Source organism: Mesoplodon bidens (genome assembly GCF_964165515.1).
Source record: "Mesoplodon bidens genome assembly, chromosome: 8".
NCBI lineage: Eukaryota > Metazoa > Chordata > Mammalia > Artiodactyla > Ziphiidae > Mesoplodon > Mesoplodon bidens.
The window spans coordinates 103,044,293-103,069,165 of NC_138165.1; the positions used below are offsets into that span (position 1 = coordinate 103,044,293).

Sequence of the window (24,873 nt, forward strand, 5' to 3'; positions counted from 1 at the left end):
ATGACTGTGAGTCCCTGTTACTTCACATACTCACCAGCATTTTGTGTTGTCAGTGTTTTGGATTTGGGCCATTCTCATAGATGTGTAGTCGTACCTTATTTTTGTTTTAATTTGCAATTGCCTAATGACATATGATATTGAGCATCTTTTCATATGCTTATTTGCCATCTGTATATCTTCTTTGTTGGGGATTCTGTTCAAGTCTTTTGCCACTGTAAATTTTGAATGACAGTCCTTTGTCAGAGATGGTCTTGGGGAACATTTTCTCCCAGTCCACAGCTTATCTTCTGGTCTCCTTGACAGTGTCTTTCACCAACAAGAAGTTTCTAATTTTAATGAAGTCCTGTTTATCAATTATTTCTATAGGTCATATCTTTGGTGTTGTATCTAAAAAGTTATTGCCAAAACCAAGGTAACCTAAATTTTCTCTTACGTTCCTTTCTAGGAGTTGTATAGTTTTGTCTTTTACATGTAGGTCTATGATCTATTTTGAGTTAATTTTTGCTAATGGTGTTAGAGTTGTGTCTAGATTCATTCTTTGCATGTGGATGTCCAGTTGTTCCAGCATTGTTTGTTGAAAAAACTATCTATTTTCTATTGTATTATCTTTGATCTTTTACCAAAGATCAGTTGACTATATCTGTGTGGGTCTATCTCTGAGCTCTGTATTCTGTTCCACTGACCTATTTATTTACCCTTTTACCAGTATCCCAGTCTTGATTACTGTAAGCTTTGTAGTAAGTCTTGATGTCAAGTAGTGTCAGCCTGATTTTGTTTTTCTCCTTTAATATTCTGGTTATTCTGGGTCTTCTGCCTCTCTGCATAAACTTTAGAATCATTTTATCAACATCCACAAAATAAGTTGCTGGGATTTTGAATGGGACTGCATTGAATCTATAGATCAGATTAGAAAGAATTGGCATCTTGACAATGTTGAGTCTTCCCTATTCATGAATAGCCTTTATTTTTTACTAGGTAAAAAACACTAGGAGTTTTTTTTTCTTTCAGCACAGTAAATATGTCATTGTTTGTCTTTTAGTTTATATTTTTTGCAGTAGAAATCTGCAACTTTTATTTTTTTCTCCAGTATGTAAGGTTTCTTCTTCCTTAGGCTGCTTTTAAGACAATTCCTTTATCACTGGTTTTTAATAATTTGATTGTGATGTACACTGATGTGGTTTTCTTTTTGTCTGTTCTGCTTAGAGTTCATTGTACTTCATGATTTATAAGTTTATCATTTTCATCAACTTTCATAATCATGTGTACCTTAAATTTTGAAGCATATTTATAATAGTTATTTAAAGTCTTTGTTGGTTAATTTCATCATCTCTGTAATTTCTAGATGTATTTATATTGAATAATTATTGTCTCAGTTATGGGTGACATTTTTCTGCTTCTTTGAGTGTGTAACATCTTTCAGCTTAAATGGACGTTAGGCTGAAAATTTATATTGTTGAGTGCTGAATTTTGTTGTCTTTCTTTAAAGACGATTGGACTCATTGTAGGTTAAATTAGCTTCAGCTCAGCCTGATTCTTCAATGCTTCTCTTCAAGTTTTGTTAGGGCAAGTTTAGATCAGTTTTTATTTTTCAGGGATAGTTTAGCCCTAATTCTACAGTATGATTTCTTTCAGGGCCTCTGCTAAATCCTGCATATGTTTAACATGGTTTCTCCACTGTGGCTGGTTGGAACTAAACTTTTCCTAGTCCTGTGTGAGCTTGTGGCATTGTTTAACTTACAGCTTTCTAGCTTCATGGGGTTTCACCTATACATGCATGGCTTAAGGTTCGGTAACAGACTCGAGGGGATCCCTCTACAGACTTCCGGAGTTCTTTCTCTGATAGTGTCCTCCAATCTCTGAATCTTCAACTGAGTGGCCACTGAGTTCTGCTCAGATTTGTCCTCTTTGTACTTCTGTCTGAAAAGGGAATCCAGGCAGAAAGTTGGACTATTATAAAGATCACCATGTTTGTTTTCCTTATCTCAGAATGCTGCTTGTTGTGACATGTCTGACAAAAGTTGTTTCATATATTTTGTCCACTTTTCTAGTTATTTACAGAGGGAGAACAAGTTCAGCTTCAGTTACTCCATCATGGGTGGAAACAGTAGTCCTTTCACATTTATCTTTTGTTATAGTTTTCTCTGCAGATATGCCATTAAAGTTTTGATTCCAATAATCTAATTTTAAACAATTATGTTTATATCTAACAATGTTTAGTTTCAATGATTATACTTATCTCTTGTAGTAATTAACTGACTTTTAACTCTACCTCATTCTATTTTGATTGCAGTTTTTCCCACTCCTGTTTTGTATACCTTAATTTTTCAAATATTTAAAATATGTTATATTCTGTATCTGAGCATCCCCACATCTGTGATCTTTGCTAGCGATAATTCTACTTTGATATTTGTGAGTCTTGCTTATAGTGCCTTGATTCCTGTGTATCTTGAAATTTGAAGTTCTGTGTCTATATTTGATAGGCATCATCTATCAAGATCCTTTGAGACTTGGGATTAAATATCAAGAGATTTACTTTTGCCTCTGCCAAGGTCTCACAGTGCTGTTAACCTAAGATTGTTTTAAGGTAATTTACCAGTTTGTGCTTTCCTACATCATGCAGATGGTGCAAATTAGAACCCCAAATATGCATTAAGGCAAGCTGTGTTTATAAATGCTCAGGGGAATTTCTCTTCTACTCTGAGCTCTACTCAGAAAGATACGTTTTCTTATCATGTCCTTTTTCTGGTGGGTGGACTAGTTTCTAGCTAGAACACCATAATGCTAGAGATACAAGTCCTTCAATTCAATTCTTCATTTCGTTGGCACCCTTTCTCTCTTCCTTTAGGTCTCGTCTCAAATGCCAACATCCTGTCTTAAGTGGCCACTTCCCCCAAAAGGTAACTCTCTACCACATTACTCTTTTTATTCCCCTCTTATCACACTCTACATCACACACTTTTTCCAAAGGGTTTTTCCATGCATCTTGTCTGTCTCTCACACTGGTGTGTAGGAGCCATGGAAACAGATACTAAATCTCTATTTTCTTCTGTGCTTGCAGCCCCAAGGGCAGTGTGTATCACAGGTGAGCATGCAAATATTTGTTGGATGAATAATTATTTTTCTTGAAGCAAATATAAATGAATACACGATATAAAATATATTTCTAAAAAAGTTATGTTAGGTCAGTGAGTGCAACATGTGAATGCTCAAAATTCTCTGTTTGGTATTTATACCTTGTGGTCTCAAATTATCAAAAAGTTAGGTAATTGCTTTTCAAAAATCTCAGAGAAGGTGGCTGAGTTAAGAACACATTGCTACTCACCAGTAGGATAATATTTGCCCCCAAATCAAGAACTGGGTTATCCTAACTCACCCTTAAGCTCTTTATAATTGATATAATTTGGTACCTGGATAAATGTGCTAGCCTAAAATACAATAGGTATTTCTATTTGGGCCTGCCATGATGAATTCTGAATTCTGTTTCAAATAACAAAAAAGTAAAAAAGTAAGAATGTGAGTTTTATTTCATCATGTTGAGATTTTATGAAGTTTTTAGTAAGAATTATGAAAATGTCCCTCAGAGAATAGCCTAAAAATATCTTCAGGACATGACACCTCCCCACTTCCAAACAATCAAGAGTGCCTGTATCATTTCCCTCCCTCTTGTGTATAAGAGGGTAGGAAGTCTTTCACAGGGAATTGAGTTCCATGTTTAGCTATTTTGAGATGTCAAATCCCCTGATAACAACTCTGAGCTTAGAAAATGTGATCTAAATATAACTAATTTCTCCTTTTGCAAATCCTGAGAATTCTGTAGTTTTAATAAAATTCTCACACTGTTTATAACAGTTTTCTCTTGGGAAAAAGATCTCCTGGAATAAAGGCAACTATATACCTTAACCCCAAACAACACAACCATAAAGTAAACATTTATTGAGTGTTTGTAATGGCCTAGGCACTGAGGTAAGGGCTTGTGTACATTTCTTTATTTAAACCTTAAGAATCCTCTCATGATGTAATTATTACTATTATTCCCCCCCAACAGGTGAGTAAACTGAGGCAGAGATCAGCAAAATTGCTTAGAGTGATGGTTTCAAGGTTATTTAGTGGAGATCATGTTCCATAACAATTCTTTATATTGCTCCACAAAGAAAAATGTATTCAATACTTAGTCCTTATGTTTTGGAAAAAGATTCAGCTCTCAAATTTCTAAGGCTGATGATGTTGTTTTGTACTTATGCTACCATGGTATATCATGCATCTAAAGGGCCAGCACTGTGGGACATGGTGTCCTTGCAAAGACCTTTAGAATAAGACAAAAAAGAAAAACTTGAGAGACCCTGGAGAAAAATGATACCAAAATATTTAATGTCAGATTCCAATATTAAAATTTATTTACATTTAACTGTCTTCAAATGGACAAGTTGATGTAATTTTCTTATTTTGCTTGAAAACTGCCATGAATTAATTTCAGAAGGTAGCATTCTATGGGAGATTAATTGTAATGGAGAGAATGATACCTTATTTCTTCTGTTATATACATAAATCGAACTCGTTTTAGAGATTTTAAACAAACACCTTCCATCTTTCTATTATAAGTGCATAGTAACCCAGGGAGGTCAATTACTATCTCAGAAATTCAGTTCTTGCATCAGTAAGTCCCTGAGATTTAGAATAAATACTAATTAAGATGCAAACTCCAATCCCATGCACCTTATCTCGTCTAAGAGGTCATTGACTCACCTAGGGTTTTGGCAGGAACTCACAGTAGTGTCTCCACCCCTCGCCACATGTGGGACCTTTTCTTCTTTCAAACACTCTTCTGCTTCCTCTAGGGGGCTGCGTTTGGAAAGGACGTGTTCAGGTTCTCCAACACATTCTTCTCTCTGATCTGTTTCGATCTGAATTAAAGGCACTTCCCTTGAGCAAAGTGATTGCCTGGTGTGGCTTAGGACAGCATCCTGGCACGAGGGAGTTTCCTTTCTAGAATCTAGACTGTTGTGATTTGCAAGAGGCGCAGCTTTGCTTGGAGATGACATTGGGGGACGTTTGCTTTCAGTAATGGAGTTTTTCCTCGGGTAATCAACAGACTCCTGAACAAGTAGAGCTGGCCCACTTTGTACTCTACTCGAAGCCAATCTGCTTGCACACTTCTCCACCTGCAAGGAAGAGCCACCGGAAGCAGGCTCAGCATCAGCTGCCTGGGTGTCGTCCACTATAATTTTGTTCTTCCGCATCAGGGCTTCGATTGAGTTTGCCCACGTCTCGTGAATTAACATGTTTGTGATCTGGTCGGCCCCACCTCTCCGATACAAGCAAGAGTCAGATTTACAGAGACCCGATGAGGAAGCACTACTGACCTGCTGTACGCTGAGGAAATCTTGCTGGCTGTTTTGAGCAAAGCCATCTAAGGAGTTGGCTTTGATAGGCACGTTCACCGTCAGCCTGGCGCCCAGGGATCTGCTGTTGGGCATGGATGACTGTCTGTAACACACCGGGGATCGCAGAGAAGGCGACAGCAAGCCAGTCGTCCAGTCCTGGCTGCTTCGTCCAGAGGAGGCGCCGTCTTTGCTCTCTCGTTCAATGTCCCTCAACATGTACCTATAGAACTCCTCGGTGATGCTCTCGGTGCTGGACTGCTTTGAGGGACAGCTTGGCCTCACACTGAGGTGGTCATTTTTCCGGCAGGCCTGTTGCATAGCTGAGTTCAGAATACTGCTGGCATTCTTGCCTGCGTAGTAATCCAGCAGTAACTCAAAGCCTCTTCCTTCATTTTCCATCTGGTTCATCATGAACCTGGAAAACTCATCGGTGATGCTCTCACAGCTCGACTGCTTGGAGATGGAGCTGGCCCTGCTAACTGGCTGGCTTAGGGTACTCATTAAACCCAGGCTATTCACATACACCCTGGCGTTAGAGTCCTCCTCTGGAATGCTCTCACAGCTGGAGGTCTTCAGCCGGTTCCACCTGTCTCCACTGAGTAACCGACTCCGAGGATAGCTCTGGGCTTGCCAGACACCGTCCACCATACAGAACTCTGTGAGGTTCATGATCTTGGCTGCCACTTCGTCTGCAAAAATATTTACAGAATCTGGGATGTCCTCAAGGTTCATCGACTCGTCCACAACCCTGTTCATCAGCTTCTCTTTAAGCTCCGGGTGCTCATCTGTTTTCCTCTTGATCTCGCTGAGTCGCGGTGGCTTGTGTTTCCTCACAGTGGCCCCACCAGCCTGGCTCTCTTTCTTCCTCTTCAAGGATCGGCAGGATACATTGGGGGTAACCAGAAACTCATTCTCTCTTTTCCATGCACAGAACCAGGGTTGTTTTCCATTGGAGTTGTCAAGGCAAATCGCTGCTATTTCAGTTGCCATGGAAACAATGGTCTCTGCTAATTCTTCTGCAAAGTCTGCAATGCAGTATATGTCTGGGTCTTTTGCCGGTAGCAGGGATTGAGCAGGAAGCAGCAAATCATTCCCTAACAAAGACAGGTTAACTTGAACTTCATTGTTTAGAGGTGAGGCACCATTGTACTTTTCTTGAGCATTTCGATTGATGCTGTCCTCAACGTCTTGGGAACTGATGTACTTGTCAACTGTTGGTGTCATTTCTCCCTCTGAAGGGGCTCTGCATTCATTCTCATTGTGACTGGATTGTTGATGAGGGTTTTTTGTATCCTCTTCCACCATTCCTTTCAGATATATTTCCTTGGGGGATGTTTTAACAGACACTCTGGGAATACAGGACAATTCAGATTGCAGTGTGGGGTTCTGGAAGAGGCCTGGCTTCTCTGGGCTCTTGCTATCTTGCTTTGGATGCTCATCATCTACAAGATCATTGATAACAAGACTGGTGCTATGCAGATTGCTAAGTGGATGGCTGCTGGAGTAGTCAGTGGCTTTTGTCCATGCTTGACACATGGCCTGATCAGTTGGCTGGAAGTCTAGTTCTGTTTCCCTCCATCGGATGGTCTCCTTAGAAAGGATGGTGGGACATTCACCAAGCTGTACAAGGTGGCTCATCTTCTTGAAAGTGAAGCATATCACATTGAAGAGCAACCGATTTGTACTTTCCATTAAGGTGTCCAGGGTTTCAGATGAGTGCCTGCCATCGCTGGGGTCGATTATTTTATTTTTCTGGTGAACTTCATCAATGGAATGCTTCAGGATAACATTAGACAGGGTCTGTGCCAGTTCATTCCCAAGGACATTTTCTGAGCACAAGGTCTGAGGCTTTGAAACAGTTTCTGTGATTCTCCTATTCATTGATTCCATGAGGTCTCCAATGCTGCTGTACGCATTAGGTCTTGTTAAGACCAGAGTGGCCTCCTTGAGCAATGCCTCTGCAATGGCTTCATTCCCCAGCTCCATGTTCTTCCCGGTCACTGAACCACAAAGTGGGGGGACTGCTGCAGAAACCTCAGCTGCAGACAAGAAACCACTTGAAGCCATAGGGCACTTCACCTCTCCTGTTTCACCCAGGCCACAGACAGCAACAGCACTTGCCACCTGAGTCATGCCACACAGAGCAGATGGAAAGGAATATTTGCTGATGGAGTGTTCCTTGAATACTTGAGATGACTGAGTTTGCACCGGTTCATTTCCTCCCAGTGGATGGTTTGAAACCAGGGATTCTTGCTCCATTCTGAATCTTTCTGTGGCCTGTGGACTGGAAATGGTTCCAATCACAGTGGCTGCACAAGCTAATGCTAGTTCTAGAGCACTCTGGGGGTGTTTGCTGGAGTTCTCTCCAGAGAGGATGCCTGAAGTTTCAAGTAAGACTTCTGTCTTGGGCCATGAGGAGATACCTGGCTCAGGGCCAGCAACGCTGCCTTCTGGACTCTGAACAATGACAATTTTGGGGAGTTCATTCCAAGACCGAGGGACCACAATATCTTCTGTGGAGCAGCCACTGGGGAGCAGTGCACTTCCTAGAGAAACACTGACTGCAGATTCCTGGAGTAGCATAGGCTGAGACTGAGATAATCGAATAAATGCATCTTGAAGCACAGATTCTGCTAAATTCGTAGCATACTCCCCGGTTGTGGCTTCTCCATCTTTTATGGGAAGAATAGAGTTTGTGCCATCTTCATGGTCTCCTGGGTCTAAACTGCTGTCATGCTCAGAGAAAGTACCACATGCAGAAGGTCCATCTCTCTTAACCATCCTTAAGAAATAAGCATTGCCTGGAATACATAGTGCCTGTGATTTTCCCTCTTGACCTTTAAAATTTTCTGAGTAATAATAATTTGTGTTTGGCTTATCATTTCCCACATCTTCAGCTTTCCACTCTGATGGCTTGGTTGAGGGATCTAGACTCTGCAAACTTGTATCTTCTGCCACTTTTCCCAGAGTTCCTTCTGTTTTAATCAATGGTGTATGACATTTGCTAACATATTTATCTTCCAAAGCATAAAGTAACTTTTCCTTTTTGTAATTCCATTCCTCCTGAGTGGCTTCCTTTGGCTTTTTATTTTCCAAAACATTGTCTGAGACATTTATATTTTCATAACCTAGTGAAGAGAAAATGAGGGCCACTATTACTTTTTATTTATTTATTTATTTTCTTTTTTAAGACTTCATTTTTTAAAGAGCAGTTTTAGGTTAAAATTGAGACAATATACAGAGATTTCTCATATATCCCCTGCCTCCACATGTGTATAGATTTCTCTATTATGAACTTCTCCCACAAGAGTTGTACATTTGTTGCAATTGAAAAACCCATAATAACACATCAGAATCACCCAGGGTCCACAGTTACCTTAGGGTTCATTCTTGGTGTTCTTCATTCTATGGGTTTAGAGATGTATAATGGCATATATTCATCATTACGGTGTTGTACTAGTTTTACTGGCCAAAAAATCCTCTGTGCTCCACCAATTCATCCCTTCAACTACCATCTGCACCCTTGCCAAACTCCTGGCAACCACTGATCTTTTTTTACTGTATCCATACTTTTGCTTTTTCCAGAATACAGGCTTTTCAGATTGGCTTATTTCATTTACTAATATGCATTTAATTTTCCTTCCTATCTTTTCATGAATAGCTTGTTTCTTTTAAGTGCTGTATAATATACCTGCTATTACATTTTAGATAGCAGGTTTCCATGAGTCTAAAATAGCATTTAATTCCTAAAGATGCCTTAAAGAATCAGGTATCTTTATTTTTTTAAATAGCATTTTGAATGTTTCTTTAAGAAAAATGAATCCGAAAAGTCTTTTGAGTTTCACTGTGGACTGCCACTCAACAAAATGGCTTTCAATGCGGGGTACAAATGCAAGTGCTAGCTAGAGTGTGGGAGGGCATTTGGGAGCTGAGGGCTGGTCACCATGTTTCAGGGAGAAAGTAACACCGATAATTGTGTCTTGAAGCTTCCCAGTGGGTACAGGAGCAGAAGGGAGGATGTTCAGGTCACCTAAATCATGGCCTTGTTGAAAGAGTTATCCTAAAGTTGGCACAGGATTTGTCCCAAGGACAGTGGCAACAACATCTGGGGTATCCCTTCCTCTGTGGGGAAGAGTAACCCATTGTTCACTGAGCTACAGATGTAGACATAGAGAATGGATCTGTGGACACGGAGGGGAAGAGGAGGGTAGGACAAATTGAGAGATTAGGATTGACATATTACACTACCATGTGTAAAATAGATAGCTAGTGGGAACATGCTATAAAGCACAGGAAGCTCAGTTCGGTGCTCTGTGACGACTTAGAAGGGTGGGATGGGGTGGGTGGGAGGGAGGTCCAAGAGGGAGGGGACATATATATACATATAGCTGACTCACTTCATTGTACAGCAGAAACTAACACAACATTGTAAAGCAATTATACTCCAATTAAAAAAAAGAATGAATAAATGAAAGCTAAGCACTTTCCTGGGTTATTTCCTTCTGTGCTGACAAAAATAATAGTTAAATATAATAAATATGTATGGTTAAATAATATATATATAACAAACATACAGTTAAATATAATAGTGCTAAGAGCACTGCTATACTCCCAAATTGTGGACAAGGAAACTGGGGCCCAAAAAGACTGGATAACTGGCCCCAGGTTTCACAGCCTCAAAGAGGCAGTGCTAGGATTCAGGTCAATCTAACTCAGTTTCAACTAATACATGGCTTTAATGGAAAACTTAGGGACGTTAAACTTTCCTCCAAGTGATAGTCTCCATCTCTTGGTAGGCAGGAGGATTTTGTTTTAAAACACATAGATTTCCTTCAATATCCCTAAGGCATCTTTGGGGAGAATGGGGTCATCTAACCATTAAATCTGTTAAAGTACCTCCGTCAGCATCCTCACTAGTGTTTTCTTATCCTCTCTCCCTCTTTAAACTCCTTAAGTGAAGGTTGTGATGTGTCAGCCAAACTGATGTGGTCTGAAACTTTTCTGAAATTTAACCCAGACATTTTTATAGCGTGACTAATTTCAGGATGCACATTCGTTTTATTGGAAAGTTCTCACCGTTCCTATATTCTTCCACATCACTTTCCTCCTCCAAGTGCTCGGATGCGGTAAGAAAGTCTTCTTCAATTGAAGACAAGGAACAGTTTGTGTCATCCTCCACTTTTAAGATGTTTGTTTCCAGGTGGAGCTGCCGCTCCTGCACCAGTTCCAGACCAATCAAAAATTTGTTGATTTCAAAGATGATGCAATTGGTACTGTTTGGTCTGTTCCCTCTTGCACACTGAACCAAGCAGATATCTGACAACCAAGGACACTAAAAGCAGAGAGAGAAAAAGGCATTTGTTAAAAGAGAAAATATAAAGCCATTCCCTCTGACATTTCTTCTTCTATCAATCTCTCCTGTTAGAAGGAATGGGGACCTTTAAAATATTTGGAATATTTTCTGGGCTTTTATTGATGAACTGCTTGAAAAAAATTCAAGTAGTGCTTGGGAACACAAGGTACCCAGGAGAAAGTTTGACTTAGTGGAAAATAGACTAATTATATCACATATTTTTGCTCTCTCCTGTCAAAGCAAAAATTGCCCTGGGCAACATTTACCAGGCACTGAAGACCTTATTCAAAGTTATTAAAATAGGAGAGAGAGACTAGAACTGAGTTGGACCACAACTCCACTGAAACAAAAGGCAATTGGGTTTTTAAGAGCTGGCATAGGAGGATTGACATCCATCTGTTTTTGGTAAAGAAAAGTAAACTTTCTTGTATCTTCATGGCTGGAAGTAGTCTTGCAAATTGGAGCAAAGTGCCCACAGAAGTTAGGCCCCCACCCTTCCACAGAAACAGGGACACTAGCTTCGCTGATGGTTACATTTCAAAGAGATGGGTCCTAGGTCCTTCAGAAAGACATTCTTCCGTTGTAAAACTGGCAAAAGGCTTTTAAAACAATTTACATCTCAATGGGGCAGAGAAACAATTTATAATGATAAGTTTTCTAAAGTAAATGTTCTGAGAAAAAGGAGGTTTAGGGCCTGGAGTCAGGAGGAAGGCTGTCTAAAGTTTAAACAAACTGAGGGGAAAGTTAAGGCTGTCTTGGACACACTTCTTGATTAAATTGAATCCCAGGTTCTCAATCAATATCTTTTTCTGCCTTGGTGATATTCAGTACAACCTCTGTCAGTATTTCAGATGGATAGCAAGTATTTTCTCAATTACAGTTAAACTTTATAATTTGTATTGCTCATTTGAAGAAGTGGCCAAAATGAGATTTAAAGAAATCCCCTGGAAGTGAACGAATTCTTTCTAAAGGATGGGCATATGGGGACAGCAGTGAAGGAGGTCAAATCATTGGCTGGTGTCCCACCGAGACCTGTTAATTATGTTCAGTTCCAGGGTTACAGACCATCTCCCTATTCTCTGCTACACATTTTCACTCTTCATAGTGTTATTCATTAGAATAACAGTAAAAAACCTTTCAAATGCCCACGCACAGATTACTAGTAAATCACAGACATGTCTTTTGCATTACAAAAATGAAAACATTTTTGTAAGAGGAACAATATGCTGATTTATAGTAATTTTTAAGAGAAAATTATTTGAATGGAAACAACAGTTAGTGGACAAAAGGAAGGAAAATAAACTTATCTCAAATGGAATTCAAAATGTTTGGGAATATTTTATGTCTAAATGGGATTATTTAAAACATGCTGACTGTGGTTAGAGTTACTTAGGTCTCATCCTAGTTAACTTGACATTTTAGAATCCTTGAGTCTGAACGTATGTGTGTGTGTGAGTGGTGAAGATGTGTATATGCAGAGGAACACATACACATAGACATTTATGTTGTATCTCTGGAGTATATCTTTTTCTGACATAAATATCATTTATCAATCTCTTTGATTGCATATTATAATTAGAGTAATTCTAGGACAGATGATTATAAAATGAAAAATTCAGTAATTCTCTAAGGGTCCAGGGATCCCTAGGGGGCTCAGAAATAGAATTTATCTCTGTGCTTATGTGATTAGGTCTGTTCTCAAGGAAGGTGGTCCATAATCTTGCTTTTCAAAGTGTGGGTTGTGTACTAGCAGCCTCAGCATCGCATGGGAGCTTGTTACAAACGTATAATCTCAGACTCCACCCAGACCTCCTAAATCAGAATCTGCATTTTCAAGGAATCTTTTGGTGATTCCAACATGCATTAACATTTGAGAAGTATTGGTCTATACTTTTTATGAAATTCATGAAGGATCTGTGCTCCCCTAAATGGTGAGGACCCACTGCTATAGAGTAATGAGAGCTGGCTTGATTAATTTTCTTTCCACTGAATTCTGACATAATATACTAAAGTGAAATTTGATAGATACTTTCTGAGTGCCTATTATATGCAAGGTATGCTGGGAGGTACAAACATGAATCAAATAATTACTCTAGGGGATGGGGCATAACATACTCCCAGCAGATCCGACATGAATAAAAATAAAGTTGAACCATAAGAAGTTGTCAGATTTGCAGGTCAAAATTATTGCATATTGTCATTTCATATCATTTAGACTAAATATAAATAACAAAGTGAAATGGGGTAGGAATCAAAAGAAATGTTAACAAACAATATGAGCAGTTAAATAATACTTCAAGACAGACTTAGGGAAAGGTTGTTATTAAACATTCAATGTTACACCGCTGTGGTACCCTTAGGAAGAAAATGTATTTTCTTTTCAATCTTCTTGAAAGTAAATAAACATCCTGAGAGTCTTAGGTAAATGATGGCAAGCAACAGAGCCTGTAAAATAATGGCAGATATTATTATATAATTTTTATGATAGTCTACTAGGTGTCTGCATATCTTATGACCTTTAATGCAAACAATTTTCTATGAGGTGGCTGGTGCTACTGCTCTGTTACAGATGAGAAATCAGAAGCACAGAGAGGCTAACTGATTCTTTCAAAATCACAGAAATATAATGTGGAAGAGTCAGCAGTGCAATCCAGGTCTGCTGGACTCCAATTCCTGTGTTCTTTCCAAGTCTCCTCATGGAGAGTTTAATTAGAAATCCTTACTAACAGGCCTGGTGCCAAAACCACTCTTAAAACTAAGCTTTGAAAATTGCTTTTGGTTATCATGGTTTTGCCTAGTATAAAGAGAGGGTACTTAGAGCAGTTTCTGTATTCTCTTTTCAAACAATTCATTTTCTCACTAAGGAAATGTGTTATTAGATTGACTGGGAAGAATTTTGTTCTAGGCTTGATGAGCAAATTGTAACAGGCTGTGTGTAGATTTTCATTAAGTATCTGGAGTGCAGCAAGAAATAGTGGGTGGACCTCTGAATGTTTTGATATTTTGAAGGATTAAAGAATAAAAGAAGATTTAAAAACGTTCCAGCAAAACTAAAACACAAGGAAGAGCAATTTAGAGGAAAACAAATGCTCATTATTTTAAACTGTAGCTATCACTATCAACATATCTTATTTGAGAAAACTTGCGATCTTTTATACAGTATGTCTTTAGAAATCTTTTATGTGTTTTTCTGTAAATTGGTTAAACAATTTAAAGTTTTCTTGTGTTATAATGGTATATCTAATAATAATGAACATTAGTAGATTGAATGATAATAATAGTATTTTAAATTCTACTTTATTTTCAGTAATATTCTTTTATTTTGGGAACTTCATTTTTGGGCTTAGGAAACTCCATTTCCATCTTTGGGGCTGCTATCCTATATTTATTAGCTTGGCTGGTTTGATATATCCTAAGAAATAAATAGTATCCAGAAAGAAGAAATTGTGCGATTCTAGGACCACAAAGTATGAATTAGAATTTTGCTATTGTTCCTGAAACAGAAGACAATTCTGTTTTTGATTATCCGGTAGACTTGTAGAAAACCAAGCTAACCAACCAATGCCTAGTGTGTCTGCTTTAGTTTAAGTGCAACTCAGCATCATAAACTTGAGAAGATAACATATGTCAAAGTTGATGTAAGGGAAACTCTGTCAAGCTACTAGGGGCAATATTTAAGAGAAATACAAGTAAAGCCTATTCTTGTATACAAGGACATTTTTGATTCTTATGCTATGGGAGTCTATGTATAGCATCTATTTGGGCCTTGTACTGATTTGTGTCAAGAGCTGACCACAGATAACTTATTACTAGTGAATAGGTTATCAAGGGCTTATATTTCTTACCTGTGAAACTTCAAAATCGGCCTGGAGATTTCCAGATGTTAACCCACTGAGGAGGATAATTTCATTTTCTTTTGGCTTTTGGACGTTCATGGAGCTTATAAATTTTGGAAGATCTGGTGAGACATTGACCAATTTCTGTAGAACAAGAATCTTTATTAGCTTAGATGTTTTATTTTCACTTCCAAAATACTACCCCAAAATTATTTTACTTGCAAAAATAATATATTCAGTAACAATTCATAATATAGATTACTTAATCTATTAAGATTATTACTAGAAGAGATTATATAAAATTGAAGCATAAGGTTTAGATGAGGATAGAAAATGTCCTAAACATAAAGGTTTAAACATTTTTACTTCTAAGTTTTCCAAAGTAAACACTTAATGATTATTGTGACACCACAATTACACATGATAGTTTGGGAACTTTTTCCTTTAAATCCTTGAATATGAAACCCATGAACTAATAACCATGTGTTCTAATAAAGTCAATAATAATATTAATAATAAAATAATTACTAACATTGATTTTTCTGTATGTATTGATTACAAGTCATCATATTAAGGACTGTACATATGTTACATTACTATCTTCAATCACTGCAACACCCCTATATGGATTGTACCACTATTGTACCACCTTCCACACATAAGTAGCCTGAGATCCAGAGAAAATGAGATGAGTTCCTTGAACACCTTTATGTAGCTTAATCAGTTTATGTATACCCGTAGGTATAGCAGAAGGCGGTCTCAAATCACACCTAAGTTCGTTAAATACAATGTTCTTTTTTTTCTTTTTGCTTTAGCCTTTTATTGTGGTAGACATATATACTTAAGTTTCTTTTACATATCAAACAAAAGAATATCAAAACCTGAGAACACAAGCAGGGAATACTAAGAGATTCATACACAGCACAGATTAATTAGAAATACACATCTACATATGCATTTTATAGATTCTAAAAATGTTATTTTCATAATATTACCAAATTTCCATTTCACATATATTTAAAAATTAATATCTGTAATCTACTTGCATATTTAAATACCATAATAGCTGTCCCAAAGATCACTGCTGAAACAGTTTTGTTTCCATGAAGATCACATTAATCAGAGAAATGAGTAGGAAAAAATGCTGTTGTTATAATGCGTCTTTTCTATGTCATAAAGTTTGATGGAAACGCAGGTTTTTTTTTTTTTTTTTTTTTTTTTTTTTTGTGATATGAGCCCTCTGTTGTGAGGAGGATCCTGCTGGGTTCCCATCCCCTTTGTGATGTGGGTCCTCTGGTGTGAGGTCACTCCTGCCTGGTTCCCATCCCCTTTGTGATGTGGGCCCTCTGGTGTGAGGTGGATCTTGCTGGGTTCCCATCCCCTTTGGAAACACTGTTCTTAAGATGTCAATTGTTTTGGTCCTTCCTGCTCTCTCTTTGATGTACTCTGCACCATAATTCCATCAAATGAAATTATATGTACAATTTCTTTTGAAGATCTCTCCAGTACTACACAGATGAGTGATATTTTGGAGCTCAGTGGAAGTCAATAATAAATAATCTGTATAGGCAATTGAGCTGGAGAAACTTCAGGTGCAGCATTGTCAAGAAAAGAACATTGTGGGAGTAACTGTGTAACTGCAGGTCTACCATATGGTGATAATCAAGTGGTAAATGGTGTGCTATTATGCATTAAAGAGTGTTACACCAAATAGTGAAATCAAACCATCTTCAGCTTTGGGAATGAATCCTTCCCACTGTACACACAGGCTCTAGTTCCGAAGGATTGAGTGGGCCTTCAAGTTGTTGCATGTTGTCAAGGATTTACATCAGGATCTTACAACCTTGGATGAGCTTGGAATATTTAGCTACTGCAGAGTGCAAAACGTTTGAGTCCCAGATGAGTGTAGGGCTAGGAAACTGAGGTTAGATATAAAACATTTGATGAAAGCAGCAGAAAGGAGCAAAGCAGAGGGAAGAGCTAGCTGGTATCAAGCGGGTTTTGCCAAAACCTTGGAAAAGTCATCACAGACAGAGTGTTTGAGAGTGGAGAAGGGGAGAGTAGAAAAGCCACTCCGAGGCACTGGCAGGCAGGAGAAAGCATCTGTCTACTGGGGAAAGCAAGTTTCACAAATATAAGGAGGGCAAGTTGTGTAGGAAAGTGACAGGAAAGGGATCTCAGGGAGATGGGCTGTGATGAAACCACCTAATTAAATAGTCTCCTACAAAGTGAGCATCATTTAAGTGGAGTCATTTTAGTTCTCTCATCAGTACAGCCAGCCCTTGAAGTGAGTTCCCAGAGAGCCCAGTTCCCAGTGCTACCTGCTGCAGGTGCTCTGAACTGCATGCATCCTTGTTCACATCCAGGTTCACAAAGCAGACCTGGGAAAGAGGGCAAATATTGTCAATTAAATGAAAGACATGACAGTCATTTTTGAAGAAAGCAGGAATTAGTTTGGGGCAAATGATTAGAGAGTCATACATATTTTGTGTAGTTGATCTGGCCTAGAAACAGCCATCTTACCTTTGGTCATCTTGCACCCAATTCCTACTCATAGTTCCAACTGATCCCACCAATGCCCTCTGTCTTTCATGGCCTGACAAACAAAACAAAGCCCCTTTGTACAGAACCAGTGTAACAGTCCCAAGAAAATCTTCAGGTTTATAAAGTGTTGTCAAATCTCATGAAATAGGAAAAAGACTTGCAATACTCTCAACCTCTGTTTATAATTGCAACAAACACTTCTTGCTATTTCCCTCTTCCCTCTTATTTCCTGCTCCCTTTCTCTACCCACTTTTCATGTCATGTACAATCAATGGATTTCTCTGGCTCATTGTTTTTTTTTAGTTAATTTTAATGTATTTCATCTTGTTGTAGAGTTTGCCTCTTCTGTAGCTATCTTAAATAAGTGTTTGAATAAGTAAGAGTGTGAAAACAACAGCTACAAGATTAAATAATAATTCAGAGCAACAGTAAAAGAATTGTACAATTTAAACACATCACATAGAATAAACAAACCACCGTGGGCATTCAGATGGGAACGGTGAGAAGAAAATTTTAAGAAAATTTGCAAAGAGACGAGATACGTTATTGAGAGATGAATAGGATTTTGGTGGGTAAGGAAAGAGACTGATGTCCCTGGGAGGTCAGATAGTATGAATAATATTTGGAGGTAGGAAAGTGCAATGCCCTGTAAAGAAATAGGGAGAGAGTCTGGTTGCAGCAAAGTCCTGGAGAAAGAAAAGTGATAGAAATAAGGTCTTGGAAGGTTCATGTTAAATGAGGTCATGCAAATGAAGTTTTACAATATTTTACTAAAAATCATTCAAAGGTTTTTATTCCTAACATCGATTTGATCATACAAAACTGGAAGAGAACATTAATTATCTGGGTATTTATTCAGACGTTTAGACTTAAGTGGGTGCCTGAAAGCATATGGGGGCTTCTGATTTCAGTTAGTCATTTGAGGTCATGGTTTCTTAGAGTCCATTCTTTTTCTTCTTGAGAGAAACAGAACCATAATTGAAAGATTTTGGGAAAGGCCTTAAAAACTAAAATGGTTATATACTGCTGAAGTGTAAAGATCTCTATTGTCTTCATCCCAAGTATTGGGAGATTTCTTCAAGTTTCCTGGGCTCAAAATATCTTTGCAGTGCATCCTACAGTATTTGCTTCTTAAGAATAACTTGATGGGCATTTGGGACAAGGAAGGGCATGAAATGCCACCCTCACTCTCATTCAGAGGTTCTCTTCTTTTGGGTTAATAAGATGGGTACACAGGGAGGATTCAGGCCTTTCTTTCACAGACAATGCAAATGGAAGTATAAATAGTAGGTGATGCTTGGAAGGGGTTCATGATCTAGAGGAGTTTGAGAATATTCATATAATGATAGTTACTTTGCCCTTGGAAAATTGGTTCAATATCCATTAGTACTCAGGGACTTTACATGCAGCTGGGATGACAGTTATTGAATTGATTAGACAATTTTCCATTCACCTTAAAGAAAGGTGCATTACCTGGCCCCTGGGCATAACAAAGCTCTATTATCTTATTTCCCAGTGAGAGAGGGCAAAGCAGAGAGACCAAAGGAAACATCTATAATAACCATTTATCTGCCCTCCAATACTGTCTTTAGTTTCTGAAGATGAACAATTTTTTCATTAATTTTCTGCTACAATGTGAAACTCTACCTATATTTGGAGGAAACCGTCCATACCTTGCTAGCTGGGCCAAGACCAAAACAAAGCAAAACATAAACCAACCACTTGCTTATATTTAGTCTGTATATATTTCTGCATCTCGGTGGTAGGGGAGGTTTTTAGGGCCTGATGTACATCCAATTTTAGGAGACCTTCTTTTAGAAAAAGAATGATGAAATTCAAAATTCTAAATTAGGTGTGAAAGTGAATATTTATTTATGTAGAAGGAGAAAAGAAATCACAAAAAATTCTCAAATTTAAAAAGACTGACAATAGAAAGCCCAGAGATAAACCCACACACATATGGTCACCTTATCTTTGATAAAGGAGGCAAGAATATACAATGGAGAAAAGACAGCCTCTTCAATAAGTGGTGCTGGGAAAACTGGACAGTTACATGTAAAAGAATGAAATTAGAACACTCCCTAACACCATACACAAAAATAAACTCAAAAAGGATTAAAGACCTAAATGTAAGGCCAGACACTATCAAACTCTTAGAGGAAAACATAGGCAGAACACTCTATGACATCAATCACAGCAAGATCCTTTTGGACCCACCTCCTAAAGTAATGGAAATAAAAACAAAAATAAACAAATGGGACCTAATGAAACTTAAAAGCTTTTGCACAGCAAAGGAAACCATAAACAAGACCAAAAGACAACCCTCAGAATGGGAGAGAATATTTGCCAATGAAGCAACTGACAAAGGATTAATCTCCAAATTTACAAGCAGCACATGCAGCTCAATAGCAAAAAAACAAACAACCCAATCCAAAAATGGGCAGAAGACATAAATAGACATTTCTCCAAAGAAGATATACAGATTGCCAACAAACACATGAAAGAATGCTCGACATCACTAATCATTAGAGAAATGCAAATCAAAACTACAATGAGGTGTCACCTCACACCGGTCAGAATGGCCATCATCAAAAAATCTACAAACAGTAAATGCTGGAGAGGGTGTGGAGGAAAGGGAACCCTTATACACTGTTGGTGGGAATATAAATCGATACAGCCACTATGGAGAACAGTATGGAGGTTCCTTAAAAAACTAAAAATAGAACTACCATATGACACAGCAATCCCACTACTGGGCATATACCCTGAGAAAACCATAATGCAAAAAGAGTCATGTACCACAATGTTCATTGCAGCACTATTTACAATAGCCAGGAAATGGAATGAGCAGTGTTATGATGTCCTGCTAGTGTGGCTTATTTATCTTATTAGAAGACATGATAATCCCTTTTGTTCCTGGTATTCTAAAACTTCATGATGTTAAGACTGGGTGTGGATCTTTTCCCCCTGGCATTAGCCTATTCTCTGAACTCCCTTAAGTGAAATACTCAAGTCTTTCAGATCTGAGAAATTGTCTTATATTTTGATTATTCTGTCTCCTCTACTTTCTGTGTTTTCACTCTACCACTTCCATTAGTTGAATACTGGATTTCTTGAATTGATCTTCAGACTTTTTATTTATTTATTTATTTCTTTTTTTTTTTTTTTTGCATTTCTGTTCTCCTTTCTGGAAGATTCCCTTGAATTTATCTTCCAACACTTCTATATTGAATTTTTAAATTTCAACTCTCACAATTTAAATCTCCAATCTCCCTCTCTTTTTATCATTGCTTAAAGGAAAAAGTCTTGTTCTTGTTTTGCACTGTTTTTCTTATTTGATGATAAATATTCTAGGTGTTTACTTATTTATTTATGGAGGGATTACCTTTGTTCTTACACCTTTATTTCTTTTGAGTGCTGCTTGTCTATTTTATTGCTCTTTCATGTTAGAAGCTTTTTAAAATCTCTGTCCTCTGTTGTACATTTTATACTTAAGAGTGATGAACTAAAACACTGATTGGAAACCCCTGAGTGCTGCTTGTTAATTAGTAGATTTCTCTTAGGTTGATTGGATGGGACCAATCGTATCTTTGGAAGACCTGCTTACTATCAGAATGTTTAGGTTTTTGTCCTGCAGTCCATCTATTTTTCCAAAGAGGAATTCTTCAGTTTATTGCTTGGGGTGTGGGTGTTACAGTTCTGGTTTCCTGTGTTCTTGCACCTTGGTGGCCCAAGGGGTTGGAAGGAGTGTCCTATCACTTAGTGTATGGACTTTTACTTAAACTCAGTTTTCAATACTGTGATTTTCCCTTGTATTCCTCTGGAGCCTGGCTTATTGTCACTATGGAATAAACATTCAGTTTCATCAATTTATTGAAAACCTACTGGCTGAGTACCTACTATGTTAGGTGCTGGGAGTGCGCTGAACAAAATCCTCTTGCTGAGGTGGAAGGGATGGTGGTCTCTTGTATAGGACCAGAGAGGGAGTTCAGAGTTCTAACTCTTCTTTACACAGACTGTCAATGAACATTCTTATTTCCAGCCCCTCTGCCTACTTGTCTCTACCATGTTTATTACCTAATTTCTAATTGCTAAATTATTTCCCGGATTTTAAAATGAGAATTGGCTTGGTGTTCTCCTCTGAAGTCTTGGTGTTCAGCATTCTTAGTTCTCCTACAGTCAATTTGGTTTTTATTTTCTGAAAACTTGGCATATCTCACCTATTGTTCCATTCTCTGTCTTTTTGGTTTTATACTTCTTTTATTCTACTTTCATTTAAGTGTGGTTTTAGGAGGGAGATAAATCCATGTACTTAATCATCTATGTTTAATGGAAGCATACCAGACACCTCTTTCCATCAAAGACAAAATTTCTCCAGAACTTAACTTGGTGCCAGTTATTAAAACTAATAAAATTTTCTTCATTTATTGCAATGGGGTGATTGCTTTGGCAGCAATGGGGAGAAAGAAATACAAAGTAAATCACTGGATACAGGCAGTAAAAGTGGTCAAGGTAACAGAATGGAAGGGAGTAAAGAGGCGTTTCAGAGACAACCTGGAGAAGATGATGACTACATGGGTGTGAGTGAGGGAGAAGTGGCAAAAAAAGTTCCTATTGACTTTTTTGTTTTTAGCCTGAGTTATTTGTATAATAATAATGCCTTTCAGATCGAATGCATAAGAGGTTAAAGAACAAGGTGTTTTCTTTGGAGGAGAGGTAGATGATAAAGAGGAAAATTCAGGAAAATTGTAAGAGGTGGAGATTGCAATGGATTGAGAAGTGGTTAGGAGAAAGTAGTAGCAGGTATAGAATGATATATTGAGAAGTTTAGCAATAAATCACTTAATTATAAACTGTTATGATTGGTAAATTTAGAGATTATCTCATTTAGTTGTGCTCAACTGCAAAAGGGAAAGGAGGGGAGGAGATATGAGAATTATCTAGGGAGCTTCATAAAATATGCATGCTTAGTTCCAGGCTAACCTCTTCACTGGGTTTTAGGCATAAGCATTTTGAAAAGGGTCCCAGTTGATTTTGATGTGTACTTGGAGTTAAAAGCCATTTACAGATAAGCAAATGGAGGTTCAGAAATGTTAAATATTTAATCCAAAGTTCTTTGAGTATAGTGAGAATTAGATCTGGTAATTAACATACTGGAGTTTCAACTACCCTGTTCCAGGTGGGATAAAAAGTTATTGTACAAAAAAATGACTTGCCAGGATTGTGGAATAAAGGGAAGGGTAGAAGAGGATTTAATAGAAAGGAAATGGAAACACAATTTTTTTCTAGAGTGATCAAGTCAATGGGGAGGGTGATATGGATAAGATGAGAAGGAGAGGTTAAATGGTAGAGGTACTGGAGTAACAGGAAATGACCATACAAAAACTAAATGGTAAACAAGGCAAAAATGATAGTTGGACTATGAAATATCAAATAATAGTGCTATTTATTGGCTTCTGGGATTTTCTATTTCACATTGGGGAAGGTTCATTCTTTGTCACTCTTCTCTTACACCTGGAGGGGAAGCCTCAAGGAACAGGGTAGCTGGTAGGTGAGACTTCAATAACTTACTGTTCTTTCTGATGGCAGCTTGGAGGTTCTCTATTTCCTTGTATCTACCGTGAGTGTAGAGAAGATTAACAGTGGTGACAGTGGAATCTCAAGTGAAAGTTCCAGCTCAGAGGCTGGAATTGGGGCACCTTTCCTCAGCAGGTGCTATATACATACTGATGACAGTGATGATATTGGGACTCCCAGTGGTGGGAGCTGAGGCTGCCACCTGAAATCTATTGCTCCCTTGCAAGCTCTACTCTGTGGCAAACCTCTGTTTCCTGCAAACACCAACAGTACTATTTAAGGGCTTAAGCACAATTCTTGGAGATTCCATGATCTTAAATTTCTTCTCCAGTCCTTTTGGGTACATTGCTGTGTATCTTCAACAGCCCAGAGACCACAGGTGTGAGAAACAGCCAATGCGAGTTTGATGAAATAGTTCTGATGCTGCCCCCTGGATGGAGTCTTATTTGTTTTGCATACTTGATCTCCACATTCAATCTTGAAGGGTAGGATGAAGATAGGAAATTGGACTACATTTATTTCTTCTTATCTTTCGGACCTCTTAAGAACTACCTCCTCAAAGTATTTCCTGATCATCCTGCTCTTGTCTCTTATGGCACCATGTAATTCTCCTTTATAGAGGTTATCACAATTTGCACAAGCTTTAATTCTTTCCTGTCTTTTTTCCCAACCAGAAGATAGATTCACAAAGAGTGTGACTGATGTCTGTCAGTGTGTATCCTGCATCTATCAAAGTGCATGGCACAGCAGATGTCCAGTAAACAGCTGCTAAATAAATGAAGAACAACCAAGTCCAATTTGACTGGGAACTATGTTATAATGAATCTTGGCATAATCTGGTGGGACCTGCTTTCCTTAGGCACTGAAAGAGCAATTCTCATTCTTTCTGACTTAAAAGGTTCTTAAAATGTTTCTTTTTCACTTTAAATATGAACAAGAGAATAAAGTAAATAAGTGAAAAATAATATCTCTAATCTTCAGGAGGTATCATATTGATATATAAGGACAGGCCAGAGGAAATCATATTTCCACAGGGGGTAAACACAAGTACATAAAAACTTGCTTATGATGTATTGGCAAGTATACTTTTAAGTTAATCATCAGGCAGCTTTGAAGTATGAGTAGGCAGAATTACCTTCACACTCCCTGTGGCTGGCACTAGATAAGCCTCTTTTACTTTGAATGGCTGCATGTGTGTATGTTCAGGAGTATTTTAAGGTGGGTTGTTCTAGCAGTATTCCTGAGAGTATCTTAGATGGTCCCCATGGTTAGGAAAGAAATAAAATTATAAATAATCAGTGCTCAAAGACACATCTGACTTGTTCAGTGGACTCAGGAAGTTGCATCAAACATCTGCATTTGACAACATAAGCATATAGTCTCAAATACCACTGCACAGTTAGGAAGGCAGGCATGACTGAAAGTAGAAATTGACTTGACTTGATGTTCTACCTCTTTCTTTAAAATTATCTTATATACCATACATGCAGAAAATGTTCTGATGCTCTTTACAAGTATTCTAAATTATCTTTAAAGAGCATTTTATTGAAAAAATGTGCTAAAAATTGTGCCATAGGTAATGAATATTAAAGAAGCCTTCTTATTCATATAACTCCTATTATTCACTCAAAATACCTTGACGTGTATCAATGAATGTACAATATTTTTATTGAGCTAGTCAGCAAAAAATTCTCTAATGTAAGGCAAAATTCAAGCAAGGCTGTCCTATTCAAACTAATTCCTTTCCCGGTGTTCTCCATTTCTACATGCTTATTTGAAGTTCAAACTTATGAGCTGTTTCATTCTTGAGAAAATATTTGAGTGCCTATGAAAGTAATAACTGTGAAATCAAACCACAAAGAAGAGTCCATGGCTTCAGAGGGTATGTGTCGGACAATATTGAACAGATAGAGGAGGAAGGGGAAGGCTTCCTGAGGAGGTGAAGTTTGAATGAAGATCTGAAAGCGTTGGAGGTGAAGTGAGGGCATAGATGGAGAATGAGGGGAAAGACAGTAAGTTAGGAGAGGGTTCTGGGCAGGGAACAAGTAACATACACGAAGGTTTTATAACTAGAGGGAGCATAGTGCATTTAAGAAGTTGCAAGGAGAGTGGTGGGAACGTAGGGAGTGAGCAGATGAATGGTAGACTCTGAAGCCAGAAGAATTAGAAGGTTTCAGAGAAT

The 24,873-nt window shown here is 38.0% G+C and overlaps 1 protein-coding gene across 3 annotated transcripts in view; it reads right to left on the reverse strand.

Moving 5' to 3' along the window:
* The window catches only part of SPHKAP (SPHK1 interactor, AKAP domain containing), a gene marked incomplete at both ends in the record, with an annotated part of 145,792 nt that overhangs the window by 23,450 nt on the left and 97,469 nt on the right, over window positions 1-24,873 (reverse strand). For all 3 annotated transcript variants that reach the window (XM_081242166.1, XM_081242165.1, XM_081242164.1), the window contains 4 exons: window positions 4,744-8,509; window positions 10,458-10,713; window positions 14,580-14,714; window positions 16,892-16,951. In XM_081242166.1, coding sequence (XP_081098292.1) covers window positions 4,744-8,509; window positions 10,458-10,713; window positions 14,580-14,714; window positions 16,892-16,951 — 4,217 coding nt within the window. The remainder of the gene's footprint in view (window positions 1-4,743; window positions 8,510-10,457; window positions 10,714-14,579; window positions 14,715-16,891; window positions 16,952-24,873) is intronic.